The 17,592-nt window shown below is 34.6% G+C and overlaps 1 protein-coding gene across 1 annotated transcript; it reads right to left on the bottom strand.

The window, feature by feature from the left end:
* Positions 1-9,112: 9,112 nt before the first annotated feature.
* On the bottom strand, positions 9,113-16,724 carry AsnS (asparagine synthetase). The gene is made up of 2 exons (XM_076114083.1): positions 16,593-16,724; positions 9,113-11,052 (listed from the first exon to the last, which is right to left on the bottom strand). Exon 2 carries the CDS (start codon positions 11,043-11,045, stop codon positions 9,387-9,389), a length of 1,659 nt encoding a protein of 552 aa, XP_075970198.1. The 5' UTR covers positions 11,046-11,052; positions 16,593-16,724; the 3' UTR covers positions 9,113-9,386.
* Positions 16,725-17,592: the final 868 nt, after the last annotated feature.

Here is a 17,592-nt window from a genome sequence, read left to right as displayed (position 1 = left end):
GTTCTGTAAAAACCTATGTGATACATACTAATAATCAAATCACGCGATGACCAAGTCGATCTATTTGTTTTAAAGGTATTTTTTTTTTAATTGGCATGATAATAACATACGTAATAACTTAAGACAGAAGGTCCTTTAAGTAGAGTCTAAATAGATTATTCGACTTGGTATTATATAGATCTCACAACTTTTTACGGCGAGACTTGAGGTTTTTACAGAACGTTTTTGATGGCATCTCACTTCTTTTTGTAGAGCGAACATAAGTCCAATTTGTATGGAAAGACTTTTTTTTCATAATTCAACATATTTTCTTATGGGAATGTTGTTCAGTTTCATTGGCTAAACACGCTTACCCACCCTTTACCCCCTCCCGTTTTGCCTCATATAGTAGGTACCTATTTACACCTATTTATTTTATTTTCTACAGTAATAATAATTTATTAACTGCAAATGTAACCTTGTAATCTTATACATTTATATGGGATTACAAAGTTATTGTTGCAGTTGGTGTATTTAGAAAACTGGACCGAAATTAGAAAATATTAAATTTTTCCCATGATTAAGACACTAAACCCTATTTGTATTCTAAATTTTAAGCTTCTAAGTCTGCTAGAAGTACCTTAGACTTTTGATGATCGGAGAGTCAGTGAGTCAGTGAGTCAGTGAATCAGTGAGTGACAAAATTCAAAATTTTAACAAGTTGTCATTCTTAAACTACTGTTTCAAATTGACTGAAATTTTAAATATACCGTGTTTTTACAATGACTGATTAGTAGATGAAAATCCAGGCTTCTTGTTTTATCCACAACGAAATTATAGGGGTGTCAAAAATAGCCCGAATTGCTTCGAGAAAAGGATGTTACGGCCGTGCCGCTTTTTTTTAGCTCGACTTGCGGGGGCACTTCCGTGCCCCCAGATTTGGAAAAGAATAACATAGCTATCGAGGTCAAAAAAGTAACCGATCAATGATCATTCATTTGAATTTTGTTGTTGATGGCATGTCTTTACCAGAAGATCTCCGAACTGAAATAAAGATAAAAGATGTTATAGGGTGTTGATTAATAAAGACTTAATATTTTCTAAAAGTCTGTCGCTCGGTTTATGTTATGATTTCACCGCTCAAGTGTTGACCGGATTTTAATAGTAAAAACTTAGTAGAAATCTCGGTATCAAACGTAGATTTTGAAGAAAATGGAATAGGGGTGAAAATTTATACGCGGGCAAAGCTGAGGGATCCTCTAGTAAAATTATATAAATACTATTTATTTACATTTCTAAACACCGTAAAATTCAATGTTACAATATTTAATTCTAAACAAAATAACGAAATCCTAAATTCAATAAACTGCAAATAAGCGGGATTACATCCATATTTATCAGAGAATCGCTACACAATATGAGTCTCTGCCTAATGTAGGACGGAGTAAGGTTAGCTCCCTGTATTAGTCCTTTGTATATTGGACAATGGCGACATATGGCAAACGGGTGGACGTTTTAAACAATTATGAAAAAGAGGTATGAAATATCGAAGACAGGGCTTTTGTTTGGAATTTTTTAACAGCCTTGATGGACTGATGTTTTCAAATGTGGTTGTTGATGACGAGTAGTGCGATCATAAGTAAATTGTAATGTCTTTGGACATCTCACACTAGGTCATTCAATTTCGAACTAAGCGAAGTTTGTACTATGGTAACTAGAAAACTGATAAACGAAAATTATCATTTAATCACTACTTCGGTAGCGTTGGTGTTGGTTATAAAAAAGAAGCTTACGTATAATTCCAGGTCTACAAGTTTGTCTTCATCAGCATTCTCCATGCCACATTTTATCAAAATCGTCTTAGATCAGTCAAACAAGTTTCGCATTTATACCTAATAGTACTTATTTTGCCCGCAACTTCAACCGTGTAAAAAAAATGTATTAATCCAGGTTATAATGGTAAATAAAGTATGGTCAATATAGACCATCATAATTGCAGCCACTCCAAAATTGACAACCTCTAACTACACTTTACGACTAAATTAATAGCTAAACTACAACTCATCAATCAATTCAAGTACAAATTCAATCACATACAATCAAGATCACATCTAGTTTAAACCTCGCTTCAGTTCAGTGCCTCCGACCCGTTAGGGAATAGTCTACTTGAAATAATAATGAGTTTTATCACAACTGTAATTGTTTGTACTCAGTTCGCTCCGGCGCGATTGAATTTGTCTCAAATACTCGTGACACTTATTGGACGGTGTATAATTTAGTGAGTTACGTATCGTATTGATTTACAAGTCGATAAAGTGAGATAGATGTCGTTTATATAACAAAAAATACTGGTATGTAGCTGTAAATGTTAGTTTAGATTTTTGCAAATGTAGTTAAACGTGAACTTAAAATCTTTCGTTTACTTGCTACGTAAACGATGTCACCATGCTTGATTATATTGTTGTATTTGGTTAGAATTTCTGACGAGACCTTTGCATACACAAAGAATAACTTCAATAGTTTTGAAAGGCTAATCTATTTAGGTATGGTTATTACTTGGGTTTCCTGAAAGATCTCTCTAGAATTACATATTATTATATCGTATGGTGAAAACTCATAAATCAGACGATAGATTAGATATACATACTTAGTCTTCTTCTTCTTATCGTATGGTCAGTGGTCAACCTAGTGTCAAAGTTGTTCAAGCCGCCCGAAGGCCTTTGACATGGCTTAAGGACTGTTACCTTAGTAGATAATAGCCGGGACCGACTTTTTACGTGCCCTCCGAAGCACGGAGACGCCCAGTTCAAATACCACTATGCGGTCACCCATCTATGGAATGACCGCGCCAACGGCTGCTTAACCCACAGATCGTTTACCGACCGATGAGCACAACTGGCTATGGGCGCCTCATACTTAGTCAAAACAAACCAAACAGTTTTACTTAAAACACGAAACCTACTCAATGTTATACACACACACCTATACGTTTTAAGTTATAAAACAACTGCAAGAAAAAACAGAAACTTGAAAAAAGCAACATTTTTCACACATTTATTACCGAAGTTTGTTCGTCCCAGAGGTGTAAGCCGAAACGTCTTAGCGGCGAATTTTCAATGCCCCTGAGGCTCTTCCAAACATCAATCTATGAAGTATTCGACAGTTCAGTTCGTGTATCATATTTCTTCGAATCTATTTTGAGTTTAAAAGTTTCTTTGGCACACTAGTTGTGAATCTAGTGAACCTATGAAAAAATTTAGAGTGTTCAAACACACACATTGGAGCCTGCTAGCGTGATGGCTCCGTCCCAGTTAATGATAATTTTTGGCAACGATTAATGAATTAAAAAATTCTATCTATATTATGATGGACTTTTACCTTATATTAAACTTAACAATGGACAGCCTTTTCTGTACCTACATGAATAAAACTTACACAGCTCTGGGGATTCTACTGTAGCTCTATTCTCTACTACCGCCAACCGACCTGTAATCGAGAAATTTTGTATTAAAATCTGATCAGCGCCTCTGACGGGTATCGTAGGAAATGTTTTGGCAGTACATTCTAAATGTCAAAATTTCGATACTCGACAGTACCCACCGACCTAGTAGAGAATCGCGGTATCGGTTTGTTTTTTGTTCAAAGGGCAGAAGGTTTAAACTTAACAAGCAGTTAGTGACGATTATAAAGAGTTCCTGAAGACTCGACTGAAGACTTTCAAATATACTTACGATGGTATACCTTCATAGTCCAAACAGAACAGACTAGAAAAGGTAGGTACAAAAAAATCTGTAGCAAATTCTCTAAAACTAATATTGCGGTTCCAAAAAAAGCCAAGTGTTACATCCATAAAAGAGTTTCAAAATGTCGGTCAGTGAATACTACACATGTTTTACGACATGTACAGGTGCCGCCGGGTTACGGGGCTATATAAAATTGATCTAATCTTAGTAACGGACGGAATGTCTGCGTAAAAACTTGCGACCGACTTACATTTATTAGCACTGAAATGTGTTTGTAACAGCTTCTAGTTTTAGTTTTGTTAGTCTTTTGTATAGGCATAATAATTTATATTCTTATGATATTGGTTAAACATTAAATGCCTTTATAAATAGTTACTGTATTTTAAAATCAGTACTTGTATATAAGTAATGAATGATGGTGTAAAATACCGAAGGACGGAGTATCAACTTGTGGTACCGTTTCGCCGACGAAGACTTTTCATATATTTCATTTAGTTATTTTTGTCTCCACGCTTTTAAGGGCTTGTGATTCAAACCATTTACTAGCTTAAACTTACTGGTTAGATGTCCACAGCAAAATTTCCCAGAGAATACATGTATGATTAGTTAATTAATAAATTTAAATTAGCAGGCATAATAACGAATATATTTGTCCCTATAATTTATTTTACCGATCCAATTGCTCCGAATAATGTTCGACAACTATTCGGTAGCGCGATCGAGCCGAATTCCTAGAGGAAGAAAACTCCACTATAGTCCAAGAGCTAGAAAACGGCGAAGAAAAACTTCGCATTCCTAAGATTCTTTCAATAGTTCTAGGAAAACTGCAAAGTCTCCTGCAGTTGTTCAATGTGTTGGCCATCTCGTTTTGAAAGTAGACCCTTGCAGTAAAATAGTAATGAGTTAGATTTATTTTAAAAAAAATTCATTTTTAAATGATTGAGTTCGCCACGCGCCCGCCCGCTGCGATTGCATCGGAAGGTCATGGGTTCGAGTCCCACACGGAACAATTCTTTGTACGATCCACAAATAGTTGTCTCGGGTCTGGTTGTACTTTTTGTCTGTTCTTTGTATGTTTGTTAAACTCCTTCCGATACGAGAAATTATTAGTGCGCAATTTTCTTCTTTAAAAGAAAGAAAAAAAGAGATATTTATATTTTAAAATAATAATAAACTCTATAAATAAGCTACAGTTTAAATTTTACTAAAATAAAATAATTAAATGATAAAGGAAGAAATTACTAAAACAAAATGTAGAGACTCCCGTAAAGGGTTGTTTTCACTGCACAACTATTCGCATCGTTGCGTGCGTTGCAAACGAGTAGCGAATGCGTTTATAATTCACACTCCGTAGATGTAGAGTCTCGTGTAACGTGTTACATCTCAACCGTACACGAAGTAGACTAGTACTAGTCTCTTTGTGTTGAAGATGCTGTGGTAATTGGTACTTAATTAATAATTATACTCTTAACTATATATTTTTAAATTAAATAATAATTAACTCTAATACATTTATTTAGGGCATGCAAGGTCTCCAAACCGCACTTGGCCAGCGTAGTGGACTTAAGACCTAACCCCTCCCCCTCGTTTAGGAGGAGACCCTTGCCCTGCAGTGGGACAGTAATGGGTTAAGAAAAATAATTAACTCGCCCTACGCGGTATGTATCAGGGTTGATTTGAGTCGATGATTAAAATTATGTTTTGTTCGTCAACAAATCTGCGTGGCGTAGTGGAATGTAGAGTCAGAGAACTCCTAATTCAGCTCGTGCTTTTAACAAACAAAGATAAATCCGATAATAGAGGTTTTTGAAATTGTACCTCACTTACAGAATAAATAAAAACGTTAATAAAATAACTGACGCAAAAACAATTATGTAATTAACTCTGTACTTTATGAATTTACACTAAATTGTTTAAAAATAAAACCAATTCCATTCGAAAGCACCATTTACAAACACGTTTGCAAAAATATTCCAACGAATTCCTTTAATTTCGCTAAAAATATTTGTTTTAGTTACAATTGCAAATGTTTGATATGTTTCATTTAAATTAATATTAGCGTGAACAAATATAAAATTCGTTTATTGCATTTATATCTTTTGATTCGTGTAACAAACTAATTTGTTATTCACAAAGCTTTCCAATTGAAACGAAATTCATATAAATGCAATTATTTTTTTATTAAAAATACTTATAACATTCGCTATCTAATTTCAAGCTTTTTACGCGGTAAGATCAAAGTGTACAAAGTTATTCTTATGAAATGCCACTAATATTATAAAAGAGCAAGTTTGTTGACTTTGCCTGAACTAAGAAAACTGCGGCTGGAGTGGTTTCTAGATATAAAATAATATATTCACTGTTTTTTCTGCCTTATTACTCTTAAGTATATTCGGTACCATTGCTTTGCTCATCTAATTATACTCTCTGAATTGTTGCTGGACTTAAAAAATAGCACACATTTAGTTGCTAGTAGGAAACCAAATTCTTAAGGTGTGACCTAAGTCACAATTACAAGCTAATACGACCGAAATTCGCTGAATAAAAGTGTGCCCCTAAAACAATTAAAAGTCGGAAGCTCCCGGCCTAACAAGGCAGGTGGCAGGATATCAGTTAAAAGACGTGGCAGTTTTAATTACGCCGCTCTATCGGCATTCCGGCCGGCATCCGGCACCGGATTGCTTCCGACCTTTATAGGAATCCGTTCCATTAGCCCGGCAACTTGCCGGATTCTTTAGTGAGACCCATACCCAACGAGGACGATGTTGAATTCCCCGCGTTTTCTTATTAACGCTTCGATGAATGATTTTGATTTGATTAGCTAAGTTATTGACTATTATGAATGTTCGTAAGGTGTTTTTGGATATTGGAAAATTGAATGAAATTATATCAGGTGATATATTTAGGTACCTATGCATATAACATTATAAGCCTAGTCTGAAAATTTGCTTGATACGAACAATAGAATACTAACTTCGTCAGTGTGAATAGAGTTCCCGAGGTAAATAGTTTTCTATGTATTAAACTAGGTTAAATAAGCTATCATTGTACCAAATTTCATTAAAATCTGTAGTAGATTTTTCGTGTAGGAGTAACAAACATAAATACATAATACATCCATACTATCATCTCGTGATACTAGATGATATCATATTATAGCGTAACTTACTCATATCTTCATTTCTATCAATATTGGAACTACAAAGAACTTTGTAAGATATACTACGTTTTCAATTTTCGATAAAAATATATTTAATCTACTTAAAAGCCTGTACGTCGTACAAAATTCAATGCTTACCGACTTGCCTGGGGGCTAAGAATGTTACAATTTTGAAGTAGGTTGTAACAATTTTTATTGGATCTTTATTGATTGTATACAACGTATTTCGTACCATTGTGTTTTATGTAAGGGACTTTGCGTCAGTCTTTTATAAAGATGGGTTGCCACTTATTAGTAAGTACAAGTATATGACCCGTGGCTCCGTGCTTCGAGCGGCCTAATCAAAATCGGTTACGGTGTACTTACCTAACCGGTGAACCTAGTGTCCGAGGTGTTCACGCCGCTCGAAGGCTCTCACGTGGCTTAACGAGTGTTATCTTTATTGACAACGACCGGGACCGACTTTTTACGTGCCCTCCGAAGCACGGAGACGCCCAGGGCTTCGCTCGCCTCAAGGGCGCTAAGAAGAAGCCGACTAACATTATTTTTTGTGTGAGTTTAAAGCCTTTTGGGGAAGACTAAGTTGTAGGCTTGGCTTAGAAAATGAGTTTATCTACCTCAAAAAAACTTGATAAAAAAATTATCCAGTATTTAGTCAGAGCGAGATGAATGGACTTTAAAATAAGCTAGTCGAGTCCTTCGTTAAAATTTTGTAACTATTCATTCATTATCTCTATCAATAAAACATTATAATGGTGGCTATCTAACTTTAGTTTCAAGTAATAAGTTGCAATACAAATAATTCCCTCGATGTGCATATATTAAGTATTCGTTAATATCTTCGACTAAACTATGAATATAATAATCTAAGTTGAAACTAAAACTTTCAGATAAAATTATATTTTATATTCAACTCTCCCTTTGAGAGCAATGTTATAATTACTTACTTTATCTTCGTTCAGAAACATATTTTAAACAAAATTACCTAATAGAATTTACACATATTTTAATAGTATTACTTACTTAAATCCCGTAATCCTTTATTCCTTATCGATGTTAGTTCAACTCATGGCTCTTAATGCTTCGGAGGATACGTTGAAGAGTCGATGCCGATTGTTGCCGCTTCGAGCGACTTGAACAACTTTTACACTAACCACTTAACCACCACCACTTAACGGCCAGTTTTTTCATCAAAAGAAACATCCAAACATCCAAAAATAGAGGTAAAGTCAGTCTAAATTGTTTCTTCACGAATTTACTGATAGATTTATAAAGAAAAAAAAATGCATTTACCTACTACACAAATGGGTTTTAGCGGTTACTTTTGATATGTATAAAAAACTGACTGTAACAACGCTAGAAGAAAACGACACGGTTTAGACTTTTAGAGTAATAGTATTCACTTTACAATTTACATCAATAGGTACGCTATAAAATATTGTAACCTAACCTATAAAATGTTGTATGATGTATAGAATCATTACCCGCCTTACAATCACTAAAACTGTAGCAAAGGAAATATAATAAACTGCCAATGATATTATTGGTATAATTTAAATCCTTAATTTTTTTATTGATATTTCGATTTGAATGTCATTGACTGAAACTAATAATTTCCTTGTAAATTCTTAATAGCAATACGCATAAACAAAATCAAATAAAATAAATATTTAGTACGTTAAACAGCCTAACAATGAGACTGGTAACGATAATACTTAACTATAGGTAATAAGGCAACATATTTTCCACTAGCAACCCTAAGGAAGTGAACTAGTTGGAGGAATAATGAGTGGGAACTTGTGCTCAAGATCGCTAAGTCAATTATTGAAGTTAACATACTTTGTTAGACTTCATGTAGCAAAGCGGTAAAGAGAAGAATTTGAACTATATGCGCAACTTACTTCAACGTTTCCAAAAGAGGAATATTGGTATTGAAAACTTCACTCATGTATCGAGGAATTTTCATTAAAAATGCACTTTAGAGTTCTTACCTTTAAATAATTTATTAAGTGAAATTATTCACATATACGTGATTATTTTAATATTACGGAAAACGGTTATATAATGTTAACCACATTACCAATGAAAAGTGTGTTTAAGTGTCAAAAACGTATGTATATTTACTCGTTTAATGAAACCTTTTTATGACGTAAATATAAATTATGTTTGCGTTATGGATGTAGATTTTTGACCCTACAATGGGAAAAAACGTCAAAAAAAAATTTCGTAGTATTTTAAATATCAGTTTAATTTAAAATTAAACACATGACATCGCTTAACGGCGAATAATATGATAACATGAAATAAAACATACTTTGTAGAGTAAAATCATTAACGTACATAAAATTACGAAACAGAACATTATGTCAAGCAAATAACAGAAGGAATGTGACCTCTTCTACCATTCTATGGCTGTAACTATTTGTATAGGTGCTTATAAATATCAACAACATCGTGGACACATGTTTTCTTTTCATATCATCGGTTTTATGTATTAAACTAAGTTAGTTTGCAGCGTAATGTTTGATAAACCGCGCTGAAGGATCGGTCACACCGCTGACCCATTTCGGCATCCAAAAGTAAGGAGTGAATACGTGCTGTCCTGGATACGACTTTTCAAACACATATCGGTAATATTTCGACTCAGTCGACGTGGGCTGCAAGCCAGCGTATATCACGTTCTCATCAAAAGATCTTTCCGCAATAATCTCCCCAATAGTAGTGAATAATGACTTCTTCACAGACGCTACGCCATCACTGAAAGCCTCCTTGTGACGCCACAATATCGTGTCAGGCAACAACCCACTGTTAGCGAAACTGTTCCTCAATAAGTGCTTCTCAATACCGTTTTGTGGTCTTCGCAACTTAGGATCCACGCTGAGGTAGTGGTTAGTAAACTGTATGTCCAAAAACGGTACACGAAGCTCCAAGCTAAATGCACTCGTAGTTCGGTCAGCACGAAGGCCATCGTACAAGTAAATGTCTGAAAGTAGTCGTAAGCTCTCGTCGTGCGCGACGTTTTCTGAAGGCGCGTCCCTAAAGTAAATGTAGCCTTGAGCTACTTCGTCCGCTCCCTCGCCACTGAAAATAACAGTAGTGTTGGTTTTTTCTTTGATATACTTCGAGAGTAAATACATTGGCAAGCTGGCACGTATCGTGGTGATGTCGAACGACTCCAAATGATAAATGACGTCGTCCAAGGCTTCTTTTACGTCGTTTTCATCAAAACGCACTTCGTGGTGCTCGGTACCGAGGAAGTCAGCGACTGTTCGAGCCGCTATCAAATCAGGAGATTCACCCATTCCTATCGCAAAAGTCTGTATTTTATACGGCAGGTTGTGTTTCTTAGCTAATTTCACTACTAACGCAGCAATCAATGATGAATCTAAACCACCGCTCAACAAACAACCTATACGTCTATCTGACATCAAACGCTTTTCACACGCAGCCTCTAAAAGGTGAGCGGTTTTCTCCTCAACAGTTTTACCCTCTAAATCTGCCTCAGGTACATATGGCACAAAGTTTGGGGGCGAACCCGGTGACGTGTACCGCTCAATGAAATCTAACTTAACTTTGCCGCTCTCTAATATACTCCATTGAGCGTAATGACCCGGCGGGAACTGTCTCAGTGTGGAACTACCGTTGCCGTTTTGTTTAAGCTTAATCAGACCCTTCCCTTCTGATGAGATTCCTAAGACACCTCTCTCCTCATCCCAGTACTCGAAAAGTGGGCGGACTCCGTAGGGATCACGGGCTACACAAATTTTCTTCTTTTCACCGTCGAGTAGACAGAATGCGAACACACCGTCAAGACTCTTGACAGTTTTTTCAAAACCGAAGTTGTGGTATAAATGCGTGATAGCTTCTACGTCACATTTTGTCTCATAGGGGAATTTGTGTTGTGCCTGCAGACGTTTGCAGTTGTAAATTTCTCCGTTGCAGATGAGGTTTGTGAGAGGATAGAGATGCAACCTCATAGGTTGCATACCATGGAGGCCGTCAACGATGGCAAGTCTTCTAAAGCCGAATATCGCCTTAGGTTCTCTGGCGTCGGCCTCGAAGCGCCAAGCATCGGGCCCGCGATGCCTGATTGTTACAAAGCTCTCCGTACATAATGGACATAAATCCTCGCTCGCACCAAATAGTGCCCAAATTCCACACATTGTTTACCTGAAACAAAAATAAGCTATTGTTAGCAAAAGAACCGTATCGTACAGCATAAATATTAAGAAGTTATAAATTTTAACATCGTTTTTGTCTTTGAACGTCCAATATTTCAAGTTAAGAAGCTTAGAACTGATCCTCTAAAAATATAAAAAACCTATTTCTAGACTAAGCTTTATTATTATCTTTGAGAATTCGCATCGTTTATACAGAAAAATTGGGTCACTAGTTCTGTATACGTATAAAGAGAAAAAACAAGCTAGAGTAAACAAACTCGGGCGAGTTGTCGGTGTTTGCGCAAATATCATTAACCAAATGTCCTATCATTATAGTATCAACATAAAAGAGAGCTATCAAATTACTAATTCAATGGCCAGGAAATTATTCAAGAGGTTTTTTTCTTCTTTTTAACGACGTATTAGACTGTGAAAAGGCAAAAGAAAGTTTTAATGAAGTCTGTACACTAGCTAATAAACAAACTTGGGATAAGTTGTAAAGAAACCTGTTTTTTGCGTTAGCTGACCAAGTTTATGGATTTTAAACTTAATAGTTTGTAGACAAAAAAGCTTGTGGATTTAATTATTCCTTGTCCTAGATGGTAACGAGCAAGTTGTAAATCTGTTGTAACGTTTTTAAGAAGCTGTCGACTGTAGTGAACGGGTTAAACAATTTTTAATTTACTTGCAGAAGATGCAGAAAAATTCAGATGCAATTTTGTATCTTATAAGAAAATATATTTTTCAAGCTTTACTCAAAAAGACACTGAAATATTTTCAAACAAAAACCATGTTACACGAACAGATAGCTTTAGTTCAATAATGAACTGGAAACCGATAAGTAATAGAGTTAATTAAGCAACCGAATTTAAGTAGAAACTTGAACCATTAACGGGAACATTAGGATAAGTACGAGTTGACTGTCGCCGAGTTAGTTGAGTTACTAAACGCTCGGTTTTAAACCATTGATTCACTTGAGACAAAGAGATTAACTGTATAGTGCATTATGTGGTAACTATTGGAAACAACCACTTCGGATTAAATAAACAGAAGGAAACGGTTTAACTTATAGAAAGAAAAACATTATCCTTTCAACATTGAATTTAAAGAAAATTGCAAATCTGTGTTAACAAGTGTTTATATAAACGAAACGGCGTAACAATTATTATGATGTTTACTCATGTTCTAGTTATGTTTTCAAAATATTGGAGTGTAGCCACGAACATAGATTAAAAGATGAAGAAATCATGTGAACCAAACCTTTCAGTAAAACAAAGCTCAAATATTAATAACACAAACAACAATCGTAATATCAATACAGTCGGCTTTATATAACAACTAAAACTACAATAAAACTAGCCACATAAATCATCAAACCAATCAAAAACTAATTGACAAAGACTGTCAATCTCAAATACTGGTAACGAAGCCCAAAACAACAATAACAGCGAATCTCCATACTAACTTAAATTGCCAATTCTAAATTCATCACGGATTATTATTTAAGCAACAGATCTATTAATCTGAGCCTACGGGAGTGGAATACATAAATCAATTAACCGGGACAAGACGCGGCGTGTTGAGGCCACCAGCCCATTTCTGGGAGCGGGTCCCCATTTTGGCGACAGAATCCCTCAGGGGTGTCGATTCACTCCGGTTTAATTCAAATATTACTTGTGAAATTGAAGTGTCGGTCGGGCCACTAGATTCGAGAGTTAAATACGTTTGAATTCTATTATCAAATTGGGTTACACTCGGCCAGCAGTTGATTTGATTAAGGGTTGCGAAAAATCGATTGGTTTAACAAATGAGTTAAAAATATGTCATGTTTGTTCATAAATGAACGGCTTGTGTTGTCAAAAGTACTTACCTATTTTCCGCAATTTTTTGCGTAATTATTTATTTACTTATGATATGTAGTCAACGAAAGATATAATTTCCAATTAGAGATACGAAAATAGGTATCAGGCATATTCCTTTTACTCCGGAAATTGACGAGAAAAAAATAAACAAAATTTGATAACCTTTCTTTAAGTACACACGATTTGATATAAATAAATCGTAGATAAAAGTACCTAAAAATAACATATATATGACGAATCACCACAATTATCAGTAATTCAAGGACTTGTAAACAGTATGATAACAAAATTAGTAGGTATTGACATTGACCTTAAAACATTGTATTATCTGATTGCAACATATTGAATTTGTAAGCCGGTTTGAACCAGATTTTTGACATACTTTGAAGCATGGAATTTTATGTTTATTAAACAGGAAGATTACATTAAAAATAGGCATATAGCTTTTAAAAGCCAAACCTAGAATTACTAGGATTAAGAACGAGCTTAAAAAACTAAATTCGAATGTCTTTGAAAGGTCTGCAGGTACTGAAAGCGAATTATGCATTGTAGTCAAATTAACGAATATTCTAGCCGTTGCCGTCATAGCAGTAGCTAAAGCGCTGTGGCAACTAGTAGCTGTATTATTTAAAATAATGTTTGAGTTTGCGTTTAACCGCAACTCGCCTGATGTAAAGCGAGGTAACGGCCTAAGATGAAACACGGTTGTGCAGAAAGAATCGAACTCTGGGCTTGAAGAGACCCAGACTTTATTTATCAGAAAACAGAGATAATTCCCCATTTACTTACTAGGTACCTATAATTATTACTTTTTTGGCGTAAACAACTAAGATTTGATATAAAAAATATTATTTATCTCATCCGTATTTACTAATAATTTTGTTATGTCTGGATATTATTTATCAGTCAAATATCGGTATCTGGGGAATTTAAAAGTTTTAATCAGTTTTTAGACCGTAATTATTATTTTATTGATCGACATTGCTTAAACACTAAACAGGCTTATCGTTCTGTTATTATAAAATTGGTTGAGTTCATTTACCCTATCTAATAATATCCATTAGCCGATTTTTAGATCTCTGTTAGTTTAAAACATAGTTTAGAGTCGAGAACGTTTAATAAACGAGCAAGCATATATTGTTATTCGGGTTTAACCTTCGCTTAGCACAAGTTTAATTATTATTATGCTTATTACGTTATGAAGGAATTGAGTCTCGTGTAGAACTTAAAACCGCAACTGTTCGAAGACAGTTTTATAAAAGGGAAATCCCTGCATTCTTATCTGTAAATACCGCAAAAGCTGATGCAATAGAACTTTCAAATACATCACTAAGTACACTGAACTAAAAATAAACATCAGTGACGAAAATAGACTGTTCTGAAGAAAGGTTACGAACTACTTTTAAACCCGTGAAATTCCTACATTCAGTATTATCTCATAATATTGTGTCGAGTATTTGATACATACACACATTATAACAACACCCTTGTTATACCCGAAGATATAGGCAAAGGCAGAGGTGTAAAAAGTATCAATATTTTGGCATTTGAACATCACAAAATTGAGTTCCGTCAAAGCCCGTTAGAGGCGCTGATAAATTTTTTCTTGACAGTTACTTAATATTGGTTGGTAATCGTCCCCACATATCAATAATTTATGTGTAAGCTCTACTTTTACGGTAATAATTATCAATCTGTGACCAGTTACTAAGCAGTGATTGAAGTGTGGTGCAGGTATTCGCCCACCGGGCAAGTGATCAAGGTCATAAAACCTAGGCAATGCCCCGACTTTTTCAAAATATGTGCTATTACAAAAATCATTGGTTAATTTACCGGTGAAGGGAAATATCGGAAGAAAACCTTGCATGCCAGTTTTTGAAAGCATACGATCGGTGTTTGACGCTACTCTTACAAATTGTAATGAGTTTTACTTCTGTCTAATTTTATGGATACCAAAACCAAAAACCTCCTTTATTCTATTGAGCGTCTAAACAGTCAAAGACAATTTGTAATCATTGGGTTAATTTTCCAAAATCTATCATAAGCGCGCTGGGTAATTGCTTATTTTAGATATCCGATAATAAGGGTTACAAAAGTCTATAAATATAAAACGTTATCTAGTAATTGAGATCAATTGGTCGTATCGAATCGTACCATCATAAATGGTGCCGGCGGCAAAATTAATTTGTGGCGTGTGCTAAACTAACACAGGTCGTTGGTCATTGACATAGACTAACTTTATATTGCTCTTAATTTAAAAATAAACCTTTATTGTTGTTGCCTTGCGGGAACGTAACAGGATGGTTCCCAATTTGAATAGACGTGAAAATAATTAAATATTGCGCGTGCATTTATTGAATACATCCTTTCCAATTAGCAACAATGCATTTTATGTTGAAAGGAAATATCAATTGTTTTAATAAAGCTATTTTTATAGTCCGACAATTTAGTGGAGAGCCTTGGCATGCACGATTAATCTAGATTATAATTAAAATTGTTATGTATTTCCAAAATAAAGTATCTATATAATATAGGCCACTATCAGCTGCATAAGCTTGCAGATGTTTTACATTTTGTAAAGGTATGTACTTCCGACAGCCGCGACAGGCTTTTACTAAGTTGTTGGACTATAATAACAATCGTAATAAAAAACGTCGGTTTCTACAAGTTAAATAACGAAAATGTTAATTCAATTATACACAATATATATAGCTACGTAGCGACTGGCATATTATCGCCTAGAAGCAATAAGGCAAATCGTGAAATCAATTCGTTAGACTGCTACCTATTAAATAATATTAAATGCACTGTTGAAAGATAACGAGGTACCTAATGTTTAACTACTATAGAAATGTAGATAGCAATGTCCACGAGTGGCTAGCGTTGCCATGGAATCCTTAAGTGACGTCACGGTTTTCCCGTTAGCAACATACGAAGTTTGACGTCATAACGCGCTTACTACACCATGAAATGCTATGACAATTGAAATGAAAGCAGTTCATTGGTAAAGTATGCGAATCTAATAAGATTCTAATAAGACTACAGTGTTTTTTGAAATTTATAATTAATTTTTATTTCAATATTATAAGTTTTTTTAAGAATGTATAGCTGTATTTTGTTCTTAGCTCACTCAATAATTTAACATTTATTTTTAATAGCCATTTTTAGATTTATTTTACTGACCCGGTTTTATTAGTATTCTATGTTCTTCATTAACTTGCCGACCAACAATACCTACGTGAATGATGCAATCGGTGCAGTGCATTTCAAACGTTTGCCGCGTTCATTCAACGCGGGAAATACAGTAAACATCTGTTTCTATGAGAAACACATGAATACACATTTCTAGTGGTCACTATATATTGTAACGACAATTTACTGAGTTTATTAATAAACCTTTTTTTCGTAAGCATAAAGAAAGCCGGCTCTGAAAATATTTACGATGCCCTGAATAAAAACGATGCCGGAAAATTCTAAGAGATGACGCTACTAGTACTTCATATAACCTAGAAAAACAGAACCACATTTTCAGCGTATTTTATGAGTAAAATAATAAGTTTACGGTATAAATTACACGTTTCGCTTTTCGCAACTTTTTTGCATATTTGCCAATTTTGCATAACCTGCAACAGACTAGGACGGAGCTTCACAGTTTCAGACAGTAAATTAAAAAAATACTTTCACTTACCTTTATTAAAGACGTGTGAGTTCAATTCAATTTATTGATATATTTAATTTTAACACGTAGACTAACGCTAGAACAATACGGCACAATACGATACGATTCACATGTATTGAAAGTTTGACACATTTGACAAGCTATTTATGCGGCGTAAGATTCCGAACGTAGTTTGGACCAAGGGCTTTTGAGCAGTTCAATTATTTTGTTGATTATGAAATGTTATGTAAAGTTCTAAGTTATTTTCTGTAAAGTGTAACTAATTTTCTACACGGAGAAATAGTTTTATTAAAAATAACGATCAAAGCAGCAACATTTTCTAGAAAAACTGCAACTTACGCTGCTTGAGGATTGTTGGTTATTGTAATTATCTACTTACTTGTAAAATTATGAATTGATAATACATACTGCAAATGAGTTAATTACATTAATGATTTTATTCTATATTGAAGAATATTTATAGCAAAGAGAGAGAGATACCTCTATTTAACTTTTTGTAAAATTGTCGGATAACGCCTATCAAAAATATATAGCAATAATTTGCGAATCCTCTTGTGAGTATCATAAGTTTACAAAGAAGAAAAGAATTTTAGGTATGAAATCTATAAGAAACACTGCGGTCAACCCATTGCTAGTATTTTGTACATATAAAGACTAGAACAAAACTACGCGGAACTTTCTCTAAGCCCGTATATTCTATCGAAGTTAGAAAAGAAAAACAAACCCACACACATGTAAAAAAGAAAGCAAACAGTCGAAGTTCGCCAAGTTTGTTGTCAGATGGGGCCGGTGATCAGTGAACAGTGCTAACTGTCCCCCAGGGAACATCCGATACGGAACGTTTTATCTCACATTATTAAAGATAAAAGTAAATAAAATATTTACTTGTTTAACTATTGGTTGCAAATTCATGTGTAGCCGCTTCTCTGACCGTGTATTTTATAGTTTATGATTATTTCTAGCCATTCTGAAAATGTGTAATCGGGTCTTAAAATTACACCAACCTATT

This window comes from Anticarsia gemmatalis, chromosome 5 (assembly GCF_050436995.1).
Source record: "Anticarsia gemmatalis isolate Benzon Research Colony breed Stoneville strain chromosome 5, ilAntGemm2 primary, whole genome shotgun sequence".
Classification (NCBI taxonomy): domain Eukaryota; kingdom Metazoa; phylum Arthropoda; class Insecta; order Lepidoptera; family Erebidae; genus Anticarsia; species Anticarsia gemmatalis.
Note: the sequence above shows the minus strand (reverse complement) of the source record. Positions and strands in the feature narration are given on the sequence as shown.